The sequence below is a fragment of the Malurus melanocephalus genome, unplaced genomic scaffold (genome assembly GCF_030028575.1).
Source record: "Malurus melanocephalus ecotype Western Australia unplaced genomic scaffold, MMel_1.1 scaffold_92, whole genome shotgun sequence".
NCBI classification, from domain to species: domain Eukaryota; kingdom Metazoa; phylum Chordata; class Aves; order Passeriformes; family Maluridae; genus Malurus; species Malurus melanocephalus.
This window is the reverse complement of record NW_026623324.1, coordinates 1,695,834-1,708,629: the sequence shown is the minus strand read 5'-3', so window position 1 is coordinate 1,708,629 and position 12,796 is coordinate 1,695,834. Positions and strand designations below refer to the sequence as shown.

Sequence of the window (12,796 nt, the reverse complement as noted above, 5' to 3'; positions counted from 1 at the left end):
GTGTACCTGCTTCACAGTTTGTCTCTAGGAAAGGGATGCTGAGGTTCTTGCACGATAATCTTTCTCCTTCTGATCTGGATTCCAGTTTTATCTTATATGCTGGCTTCGTGTGAAGATGTAAAAGCTGTAGGAAATGAAGGCCATTATTTTTTGTCAGCGGTACTGATAACCTGCAATGACAGTTTTTCAGGTTTCCTCAAATACTGGAGCCCTTGGTTCATGAGGGCATGATAAATAATATGTCACTATTTTTTATTTGCTATAATCAGTTAGCATCTGAAACAAAAACAGACACACCTTGAATCACTTTTTTTTTATAGGAATAACCACAATACTAAGCCACAATTAATATCAAAGTTAGGTGCAACACTCTGGCATTAATAGAGCCTTCTTGAGCTGAGGAAAGCTAACCAAGGGGTGCAACACACACACCACTAAAGAAAATACTCCCACTTCATAGTGCAGGCAGGCAAAAGCCAGACTTTTTATTTCAGTCTAAAGTAACAAATATTCACCTACAATCACAGCATACTGCTTAGTTTACCGCTTCTGCTTTGAGTTCTGTGCTTTCATTTCATGTGTCTATATTCTGCATTTGTGTACACACTGCAAAATGAACTTTGTATATCATTTAATATCTGTGCATATCCTTTAGAGCTTAATGTTACACAAAAAATAAAAGAAATTTTGAGTTTTAAGGTACCGAAAAAAATCAATGAAGTTCTACTGAAAAAAAAGTATAAACGTTTCTCRTAGTACAGTACTCTTAATCTTACGTCAGTGTCATTTTAATGCCATAGTTTTCAAATATTGACTGTATAAAGAGAAGACTAGGGAAAAAAATTATCTAAAATGCCATTCCTAAGTCTGTTAAATTCTGATGATTTATGATATATGTACAGTATATAAATATATTTATGTATATATGTACATATATATTGGTTAACATTCATTATAAATAGAACTGTGTTAACTTAAGCAGTATAAAAATAGCCACTTTCCTGGGAACATGCAAACACAATATGCTCTCACCTAATCTATAAAACTCAAAACAGCCAAAACCTTTAGCTCTGATTTTCTATAAATATAAATTTCAATTGAAGACTTTCAGCTGATTTTACAATAAAGTAAGTTTTTCCAGTAAAGATATAAAAATTTGTTTGATGCTAGCTATAATTAAGCTCAAACACAGTATATTTTGGGTTATTTACTTTCAAGTATTTTTCCCACGTGCGCTAAACCTAGACACACCGCATTTCTTTTCTTTTACAGTAAAATATTATTCAGCTCTAAACACTAAAAGCCAAATTACAGGCAATCTGGCATGCTGGAACTGCTTAGGTAAAAGGCTCTCCTCTACACTATTCCTATGTGGGAGGCTATCCCAATATGGCTATTTGTGCTCCAGATCTCTTATTCATTGCAAAGCATTATCAAGGTTCCCCTATCGCAATATTCTTAAGGCCAGAAGAGAAAGTACTACAACCACGTAGTCTCATCTCATGCTCACTGAAGTTCACTCTGAGGTCCCTGCATTCAGCACAGTGACTGGTAGCTGGACTAAAACACCTCTCCTGTTATAGCCAAAGAGGTTCCAGCTTCAGAAGCTGAGCAAGATCTTGACTTTTTAGTGACTTTTCCCAAGGGGAAAAAAATTCGGTTCCATCTGAACCAAATGTGACATTTTTCCTTTTTTCCTGCCATATGAAAAACTGAAAAATTGTTTTGCCCTGACACATTCTCTTCTCCTCCACAGTGCTCTGAATACCAGTCAGAAAACCAAAAGAAATAGGAGCTACGTTCAAAGGTGATGCTGTTTGTGTCCCTCCGTGCACCCACCAGCTCAGCAGAGCACACGCCGGGTTGGACTGTGGGAGGAACAGCACCARCTCCTTCTCCTGCTGAACAGATTTCAACCATCTATTAGAATGCCAAAAGCACATGACTGTGCCAGTCATATGTGGCATATGCTGACTCTTTTTCATTCCATTCCACGCAGCTAAAAGCCCACTCCTGCCCATTTCAGAGCACTGAAACGCAGCTGGCTTCCTTCCCTACAATACCCTCTCACCAGAACTTTGAAATGCTTTTGCTATCTCTCAGAAGAGTATTTAATACAAAAAACAAACAGCATGGAAGACTCAAGGCACACTCTCTTCAGGACAACATTTTTCTGGTGATTAGAGGACCTTTTAAGGAAGTAGGAAATTTAAATGTAAATGGCATGGATGAAGGGGAACTGCAGTCCTATTCTTCCCTTCCTAGAATTATTGTTTGCACCTGCAAATAGAGGGATGATCTAGATATTGCCCCCTCCACCAGATCTAGAAATATTGCTTGGAACATGTTTTCCAGATTAAGATGCTAGCTATTAGATTAAATCTGTGACTATCAAAACTGCACAGCCCAAAATCTGCTGTCAACCAGTTGCAAGACAGGGCATGCAACTCAATGAGTTGGATGTCAGCGAAGGCCTAGTCTCCTAAAGATGGTCAATGAAGTTGCTTGTGCATGCCTTTCTCTCTGGCATCTCTGAAAGTGGTACACCTAAATCATTACCCCTTAACCAAAATGGCTTCATGTTCCCAGCCACATCCTACATTTACTCCCTTTTCCCAGGGTGGCTCCCACATTTTTCCCAAAAGTCTCTTCTATGTCAGAAGTGATGAATCCTTGTTAAAATAGCACAGTCTTCCAGCTTTTACATTTTGAGAAAAAAAAATATGAGGCTTTCTATTTYTTATGGTAAGTAGCATAAATGCACCAAAACACCGGTATGGATACCCGTGTATTAATTGTTTAGAGAGCTGTCATTGGAAGTTGGGGACTGAGAATTCACAAAAGGCTCATTTGCCTTCTGATCGTCCTTCATGGAGGCTGCTTGGTCTGAGATGGAAGAGAAGGAGAGCTGGTCATGTTCCATTATATGCACTTGGTCCTCTTCCTTGTCCTTCTTCACATAAAACAACTTCCTAAACTTTTTGAGCTCATGGAGTTCACAGAAAGTCTCAAGAACCACCAACATTGCGATAAGGCCCATTAACAGATAACCTGAATAGAAAAAAAAAATTAAAAGATTAATTATTAGCAAACCAAGTGGGGCTGGAACAGTTTTGATCCTGTGATTTTTCTCACYCCTGTCATCTCTAACTAGTATGTTAATTTTCTTTACAGCATAATTTCAGTGCTTTGGACTCTCATATTCTTACCTTTTTTTTTCSTTTTTAATTCCACAATTAACAAGACCCCACAAAAGCACAAAAAGTAATATTAGTGGCTTCAATGCTGTTACAACTGTACAAGAAAACAACAAGTAAAGGTATTAAGGAAACAGAATACTAAAATTTACCCCATGAACACTCCCCTACTTACTTATCACTTCCATAATTAAGTGCCCTTCAAAATATTTTGATCCAAARATTGAAAACATTTTTTTCCACAATATTCCTACATATTACAAGTAGAAGTAAAAGGAGCTAATTATGGTCATTGGTTATTTCTAGCAGTTTAGCAGGGCAAATCACTTACTATAAAGTTTCATRAAAACTTTGGCATTATTTTCCCTAAAATCACTAGAGATACAACACCCTGAAGTATCTGGAAAAACAATGCAATTAGAAATGTGTACAAATCCAATAAAATCCAAATGAAACCAGCAGCACACTGTGCTCCGTGGTTTTTTTCCTCTCTCCAAACCTACACATCTAGAGTTTAAAGGAAGGTGTTAAAATGATTATTTATTAATATAAGTGTTTCCTTAATCCCTACTTCTGATCATTACAATTCAATGAGGAGCACGGCTACTTAATTATTTTATCATTTCAATTAAGTAAATCAAGCAGAAGCTAAGTGTATAACTATTAGCAAAACACACTCATCCAAAGACTGAACATTAAATGTGCTGAAAAATCAACACAGATTAATGAGTATAATCTACATATGGCCACTGTTCTGTTACTTAAAGGCATAAACATTTCACCTGTAATTACTGATTATTCACTGGCAGTAACACTTTCCTTTTCCTTCCAGGAGTACCATTAATCAGTATTTTAATACTGCATATTGATTTAAATCAGCACTACAGCTAAAATTTATGAATTGTTTTTAAGCTTTATATCATAACATCAAATGGGAGCTATGCATTAACACAAGGAAGAACWGACAAAGCTGTATCAATTGAAAAGCAACTATAAATCTGCACTGCGAATTTCTAATTATCTCTGAAACTTAGTCCAGTTGATTGCCACTTAATTTAGGACTGGACTTCTGTTCTCCTAAAAATTCTTGAAAATCCTGTAGTAATCATTAAGCATTTTCTGACAGAGAACTTCAAAACACCTAATAGAAAATCTAGGTTCAGGAGAAAACATTTTGTTTGGTTCCTTGAATTGTTCATATGAAAGGAAAAAGAATAATTTAAAAGTTATAACCTTAAAATCTACTGAAATTAGATATTCTAAGGCCATAAGTTTTCCTAAAAGCTATTTTTCCCTTTAGCATTTCCTACCATTTATTTCCTAATTGTTCTACAAGTTGAAAAAAATTTAATCTGAGCCATGATTTCTTTAGATTTTGAGTTTCCTGATCAAGGACTGCTACAAGGCCTTTGTCATGTGTGACTTTCCATTCACCTCACCATTTAGCATCCCCAAACCAACTCTGCAGATCCCAGGCTAATAATTAAAAGCTACCATTCATAAGAGAAACACAAGAGGAGGAAGATAACATGTAGAGGAGGAAATCTGAAATGGTAACAGGCCTAGCAGGATAATAAAATGTTCTGTTGGCTAGTTCAAGGCCCTGCTTCAAGGAATGGAAAAGCCTCTCTTCAGGTAAACAAAAAAGCAAGTTAACAGAGTCTTTGCTTACATTATGATTGTTTGATCACACACAGAAGCACATTCAAATACTGACCAGCCTAGAAATGGACCCGACAGGAAAGATTATCTTTGGCTGTTTAGACTTTTTAACTGGTGCCTCTGATGATCCAAAGACTGCTCAGACTGAAGCTGCATCAGAAACTACAATGGTTCAAAACACTGTCATTGGAAAATACTGCCCTCAGCATACATTTACTCAGACACCAACATAAAGTTAATTTTCTTAGCTTCACTCTCTTAGAATCACTGATCATCATGATTGCTTCTGTGTCAAGCAAAACGAAACAGTTTCAATTTAGCATTCATGGCCTTGCTTTGCTRTCATCTCAGTCTACTTGTCTGTCTTTGACAGCTGTATGTACCATTGCCAGTTTCAGCCACCTTCTTTTACAACTGAAGTCAGAAACTGCTATTCTGCCTTATTTTCCCCTGCTTCTTGATTCACCTCTRTCCACATGTCATCTCACCTTATCAGATGACCTTAGGTTACATGGACCATCTTGGCTCTGTGATGCATAGCAATGTTAGCCCAGCATGCTCTAAACCATTTCCATAACAGTAATATCACCTTTTTTTTCTGCTATTGGTAAGAGAGTAAGTAGCTATGGTTAGAATAAGGGAATTCTGGTTTCAGCTTTTTCTTTCTTAACTAGAGGAACTGACCTTACTTAACATTTTCCTCTTAACAGAGCTAGCTAAATTAACACCCAGTTTGCTGACAGTTCACAAATTCATAAAATAGAGAGGAAAAGTGCTTGTCAGTTTGATGGGGGTTTTTTTAAATATAAGATAACTTTTATTCAGCTAGTTAGTTTGACACTTACATGTAATTCCAATTTTATACAGCTCTCGGAATTTTTGATTGTAGCCTTCTCCTGGCACATAGTCTCCGAGGCCAATGGTGCTCAGGGAAATGAAACAAAAATAAAAAGACTCCAAAAAATTCCAGTCATCTTCCAGGACAGAAAATACTGCTGCTGGGATCAAGAAGAAGCAGGAGACAGTGATGAACCCAAGGACCATGGCATGGATGATTGCAACAACCTGCTTGGAGAAGCCCCAGCGAATGTGGAAGTACAGCACAGGCCGCCTGGTGACATAGACAATGATGCGCTGCACCACTGCTGTCAGGAACAGCAGTGTGAATGGGATCCCGATCACTGAGTAGATGATGCAGAAGGCCTTTCCTCCATCAGATAAAGGCACTGTGTGTCCATAACCTGGAACAAAACAGAGGAAGCATGGGTTGAGTTAAAGGCAAGTGTTCAAGAACCAATTTGATATTGGCTATATTGAGTGAGAAGAATGAGTGAGCTGAACTGTTGCTAATTCTGAAGTCAGCTATTCTTRAGAAATGCTGTTCAAAGGTCTGTTTTAAGGAGGCCAACAAAGCTCACTACTAGTCATAAGCAAGCAAACCCAAATATTTTTATATTTCAAAATAGTGATATCATTGCATAAATGCTTATTTCAGAGAAGAAATAAAGGCCTAGTCAGGAATGGAAGCTTATCCCAGGAAATTTGTATTTGATRCTGTGTTTTCCTGCTGGACTTTTTATTTAATTTCATGAAGTGATGTAGCTKCTTCTACCTACCCTATAAACTTGAATAATATATACTTCAGAAAAATATTCCTCCATCTGCTTTGTAGTAACACACTCTAATACCTTTTGTGAAAATCAATTAAATTACACAGGAGTACTATAATCAACATTGTACGCTACCTAATTCCATGTTTCCAGAGATGATAAATCCATCAAAGATACCTAAAAGCAGAACAAAGTTTGTTCACAGCTGAACTCCACAGATCTAGACACTGTGGCTGTATTTTTGTCTTCCCATTTACACACAAGGAGGATCAATATGACGTGTTCAGTGTATTCCCTGGTGCAGGGGCTGATCAGTCAGCAATCCCAGCATCATAAGTACCCAGTGCAAGGGGCTATGCAGCCAAAGCACACTCTGACAGACACCACTTTGCTCTAAATGTAAGTCAGAGCCAGAGAAAGGAACAGTAAATCCAGCATAAACCAGGAATGCTTTCTTCTGTTTGCCACCAACAAAAAAAAAAAAAAAAAAAAAAAAAGGAGTATTTGCAGCAAGGAAAAGGAAATCCCTTGAAATTGAGTCTGGGCAGCCTTTACACTGATATCAAACCAAGCAAGTGCAGACAGGCCCTACCAATTCTGCAGTCCCAGATCAGCCATCTCATTCGGGTTATGTTAGCGGTGTACAGAGAGGCATCTTCCAGAGCTAATGCAACTAGCAATCTTGAGCAGTCCAGGMTGAATGTACTGAATTCAGAATGTACTGAATTCAGGGTTATGCTGCTTCTGATTTCTGAACTGGACTCACTCTGCATCTCCCCAGTCCACCCAGCACAGCACTTGACCAAGCAGACATTCCACGAGGCTTCCTGGGAACCCTCTGCGTGCTCTCCTGAGAAACTGGCTGAGCTGCAAGCCCCTTCAAGTTTTGCAAGAACACAACAGATTTCTTCTCTACTTTGATGAATAATAGAATCATTGCAYTCTAAGCTTTCCAGAGGAGTGAATAAAAAATTTCCTTTTCTTAAGATGCATAGAGACACTTSCACACAATAAGAGGCAGAAAAAACATCTTATCATTACAATGTACAAAGTCTTGTAGAAGAAACACATGAGGTATAATTTCTCTGTGTAAGATAACCCAACAGGAAATTTCAGTTGTACTTGAATTTTAATGATATTATGAATAATTTACCCAAGCTCAGTCTTTTGAACCTTGGAAATTCACATTAATTAATGGCTTTTCTTCTTGCTCACCTTCTGTTTGCTTTATCCGCTAAAGATAAGAGGATCAGAACTGCATAGAGCAGTTCAATCAGATTAACGAAGTTGTAGAAAAGTGTTTTACTCTGTGCTTAATAATGCTGGAGATTTGACAGGCATTTCTGACTACCACTGAGCTGACATTTTCTTGGCCCTATCAGAACCCTTGGATCTTGCATCCACCAGGGCATATCCTATCACTTCATATGTGAAATTATGACTAAGCATGACTTAACATTTTATCYACACTCATTTTTAAGTCACACTTTACTACCCAGCTACCCTGGAGCTCTTCCATCATCCGTACTGCCCTAATTAATTTTGTATCTTTAGTAAACTTAGTTGTTTCCCTCTTCCAGGTTATTTAGGAGTAAGTCAAACAGCACAGCCCAACACAGATCTACAAGGAGCACCACYTGGGAATGAACTAAAGATTCCTTCAAGAACTAACCATTTCTCATACTCTGCTATCTTTCTATATCTCACATCTATACAACGACCAGTCCCAGCTACTTAGTTTTCCTGAAAATATTTTGTGAGATAATCAAATCCAAGTTAGACAGAGAAGATGTGTGCTTTGAGTATATCATGGGGTAATTAAAACTAATCCATATGACAGAAACACAAAAAAAGGCAGCTGCAAAGAACCATCACATCAAGGTATCTTCAGTAAAGCAGAACAATGGGTATTTTATTTCAGTAAGCTCTATATTAGAACTCATTTGTTCTAATAATAATGGAATTCTAATGGTTTCTAAAAATAATGGAATAATCTACCTCATTCTGTATATTCACGCCTAAACAATGCAAGCATATTGGAAGAAGAGCAGAAAAACGTTACTGAAACCAGCACAGGAATAGAGACTTTTCATAAAAGAAGATAAAAGCGTTGACTTTCTTGGCACAACCGAATGGAGGCTGAAAAGTGATAGAATATCTCTCTGTTAATACATCAGCATACAAATCCACCAAAGGAAAATAAATGCTCTAGATGAAGAATAATAATAGTGCCACAAAAAAATAGCTTTGGTATAACCTGAACATATTTAGTTTAGAAATTAGAAAAAGTTTTTTAAACTTCAGAGAAGAGTTTTAGAGCAGCCCTCCATTTCCACAACTGGGGAAAAAAACCCGCAAACAYCTATGTTAAAATGGAGCCTGACAAAGTTTGTTAACTTTATGGATGGTGCAGGAACATAAAGCTATATATGACAAGCAGAAACTGAGTTTGCAGACCTAGAAAGCCCCTTGCAAACTCCAGGTTCCTAAATTTAACATATGTTTGCAATGCACAATGAATCCAAGCTTTCATTAATTTGAACACAAATGTCTGTAGCATGCATACAAACAATATCTGACATATTTGTTGGATCATTACACACAGAGCAGGTTGATGGTGGTTCAATGCCAGCCTCTGTGGTGATCCACGCAGCAATAAGCTAAYTTCTTGGATCAGATGAGGGATTCTGTTACTTCTCCAATACTTCTCTCAAAATTCTTCCAGAAGGACAGAAATTACTGTCACACATTCTGCACCTAAGCTCAGAAGAAGTGAATCTGAAGGAACATTCTGCTTCCCAGCTCTGACCAATTACAGGAACTATAATACCAAAGAGCATTGACAGTTTCACACTGAGGAGAGAATACATGCTCCACTTAACTAGCAGCAGTAAGATGACATCTTCCAAAAGCAATGTATGAGTGATCAGTGTTTGGGAAAGAGTGTCACTGCTTGGGAATGATTATACAGAAAATCTTGAGCTGAAACTGTCACAATTTATGAGACTATGGCAAGTGCGGAAGAAAAGGATTCCTATTCTTTCCCAGTATGCAACTGCTTTTATGAAACTTCTTTCAACGACACCTYTAATCTTAGTTTTATCACTGTACAAAAGTAATTTTAAAAACCCCAAACCAACACAGCTATATTTTAAAAGAGGAAATTATGAATCCAAGGCACAAGATATTCCACTGTCTGCTTTCAGACACCTGTGCCCTATTGCTTCCCATCTCTGCTCCTGCATGAGCACCTGTTTGTTCTTTGTACTGTTGTCCTCTTCAGGGAGTTGTGTGTGCCCATTTGCCTTTTTCAGTGGAAACCACCATGAGCAGAAGCATCAGTTGCAATCCTAAGGTTTATTATTTTAGCTATAAGAAAAGGATGTCCACCAAAAAGGCACTACTTATGATGACATTTTTTTGATCCTATCAAGGACACTTGCTACAGGTGACCAAGAATTAAATAACTTGTGTAGCAAGTGTGATAACTGCATTATTAAGAAAAACAAGATTTACTGAATGCTATATTTTTATACTGTATAATGAAAATAYCAGATAACAATCACCCATTTAAAAGTACTGACCTTTGTAAAATCAAACCCTCAGATAACTGACCCAGGCACTGTTACTCACAGTGACACTAGAGATAAAGGATATCATTCACAAATAATCCCTTCTATTGTCTATTCATAGTTTAGAGATACTAGTCCTTCAAAAAAAAAAAAAATCACGGAAAGGAAGGCATTAAAGACCAGAGAATTTGCCAAATGAAATAAAATCAATGATCCATCGAGCGCAGTATCTTGAGGTACACCATACTGGATTGATTACACAGAGAGTAAAACCCCACAAGATGTTGACAGTTTTGTTTCACTTCTTTTCACATGCAGGGATTTTTTCCTTAAAAGTCATTTACTCTCCTATGACTTGGAGATTTCTACTATTATATGCACATATAAATATACAAATTRTCTAAATCTGATCTGATATAATTCTGAATGTTGTCACGAATGTGATAACATACAAAAGTTCTTTTTTTTAGAAATCATTGAAAATACCAACATCTTTTGACATTTATTTTTCTTCTGAGCTATACAGGTCAATTAGGTGTTTGATAAAAAMTTTTGCATTTGCTGTACTTCAAGTTAGTCTTCTGCTTTTACCTCTTTCTAAAAAGGCTCAGTCATATCTTTTCTACACTTTTCAGTGTATTGTATCCCTCTTGAGYAAGTTTCTCTTTTATTTATTTTCTCTTCTGTCTTAAGTGTGACTAATTGCTCCTGTTAMATCGCTTTGTAGATAAATATACAGAATTGATCATTCTATTCCAGGTAAGATACATTTTCTCCCTCCGTTTTTATATACCATCACACTTTGTTTTCCAGAGTCTCTAGGTAGCTTACAACAATACTTAATTCATAACATCCTGTGTCAAACCCAGCATTACCTATGAGCATTTCACTCTCTTTCGTCCTCTGTTACCTCAGCACTTGCTGGCACTGGGTGTTTTCTCCTGTCATCCTTTTTASACACTGCTTTGACCAGTCTAAGCATCTGAGCATCATCACTGTTTTGTTTCTTCATAGTTCAGTCTCTCCTGTAGCTCATTAATGAGTTCTCTGTGTTAAGAGGCTGTGGCTGCCCTACAGGTCATTCAGGACTCTGAATTGAGTATTTAGTGCCAGAGTGCAGAGGTGCTGTTCTGTGTTGTAATAACCCAGCCTAGGCTTCCCTACAAGTCTCCTATGTTGCACCAAAGAGTGGATGTTTGAATGYTGGAGATGGATCTGACATCAAGTGAGGCAAGTAACAGGCAAAGACAGGAGCTCCAGCCCTTGGAAAATTCCCCCCAGCCAGCCTCTTCCAGGCTACGGTGATGAAGTCTGGCAGCTGTACATCAGGCCACAGCACTGTCTCTCGCTCTCACCCCTCTGTTACACACCCACGACACATGAATGGGGACCACTGTCYACAGCATAAAAGCTCACTCCCTTTATAAATTATACCATCAATGGCTTTGKGTCACCTGTTTTCTTCTGCCAGGTGCTCTTCTCCTTTTCTTCTACTGCAGGTTTTGTCAAGCYACAGCTCCCTCTGGCCTCAAGTGACCTACTGCAACACAACCAGCCCTGCGAAGCACCACTGAGATTCTCAGGGCATGGAGAGGGTTATATTCAGTACATCCAGTGTCCTCCTCAACACACCCATGGCAGAATCACACCACACAACGTGGCAGCATTAACAGGACAAGTGCGCTCATCTCTTTTCTGGTCTGAGTCRGTATCCTTGAAGAGAAGTCAGACCTTTAAGCCAGCTCATAATCTCAAAATACCCCAATAAATTAAGTGCATTATGTACTGTATTTTTAAGTTATGCAAAAATTTGTAATTCATCCCAAGCATAACATGACTCACTGGAGCATGATGAAGATGGTCAATGATAATATTTACATAATTTCCAGACTTCTGTTTTTGTGAGCCTTTGACATTTTCCACTTTGTTTAACAGTGAAATACATCCTTCTTCATAACTGGTCTATTATCTTCCTAGATGAAAAAGAAAAATCAGGCTGTGCAGTAAGTGAGATCATTTTGGTTGCTGCTGTGCTCTTCCATGCAAAAGAAAAAAGTAGTTTAAGATCTAGTTTTATGAAGAAGAATGTATTTCACTGCTAAACACTTTGGAAAAGTTCTCCAACACAGGTCTGCTAAACAAATCAGAGAACTTTGATTTCCRGCCAGACTGAGATATGCTACCCTATATTGCAGAAAAGGAGAGGAAAAATTCCACTATGACAGGCATTTTTAAGCAGAGGAAATCCATTTGGAAATAACATTTTGCTACCTCCACAGTTGCATTAATGAAACTGATTTTGTGTGCATTAGGGAATGGAAGAGGAATAGGTTTTGTAGATTAAATTGATGAAATAATCTGTTTAAAGAAAAAAAAAAAGAGGGAAAATGATGATGATGAGATTTGTTTAAAACCTAGTTAATTCACTAATAAAAGCTTACTATGCAGCCCTCAAAGACTTGCACTGGCACAATTAGAGACATCATGAAGGGCGTGGCAGAAACCTCTTAAACCAGTTTTGCCACTAAAGAAAACATTCATTAGGTTCATTCTCACACAGCAGCAGCAAAGGCAATTTAAAAGTGACTTAGACTTCTAGATGAGGTGATTTAGTATGGTGCTGATTCAGCTCGCTTCAATATATCCCGCAAACCTCACCAGAATAAAATAAGTAAAACAATATTTAAATGAATTTAACCATGAAGATTAGATCTTCTTCAAAGCAATATCTCACCTAATCACTTCTCAGAATAGA

At 37.6% G+C, this 12,796-nt stretch overlaps 1 protein-coding gene across 1 annotated transcript in view; it reads right to left on the bottom strand.

Annotated features, from left to right (window-relative positions):
• Nucleotides 1-457: 457 nt before the first annotated feature.
• The window catches only part of KCNK1 (potassium two pore domain channel subfamily K member 1), a 33,375-nt gene continuing 21,036 nt past the window's right edge, over nucleotides 458-12,796 (bottom strand). Inside the window, exons 2-3 of the mRNA XM_057368447.1 lie at nucleotides 5,705-6,100; nucleotides 458-3,051 (exon numbers count right to left, since the gene is read on the bottom strand). Coding sequence (XP_057224430.1) covers nucleotides 2,792-3,051; nucleotides 5,705-6,100 — 656 coding nt within the window. The 3' untranslated portion in view covers nucleotides 458-2,791. The remainder of the gene's footprint in view (nucleotides 3,052-5,704; nucleotides 6,101-12,796) is intronic.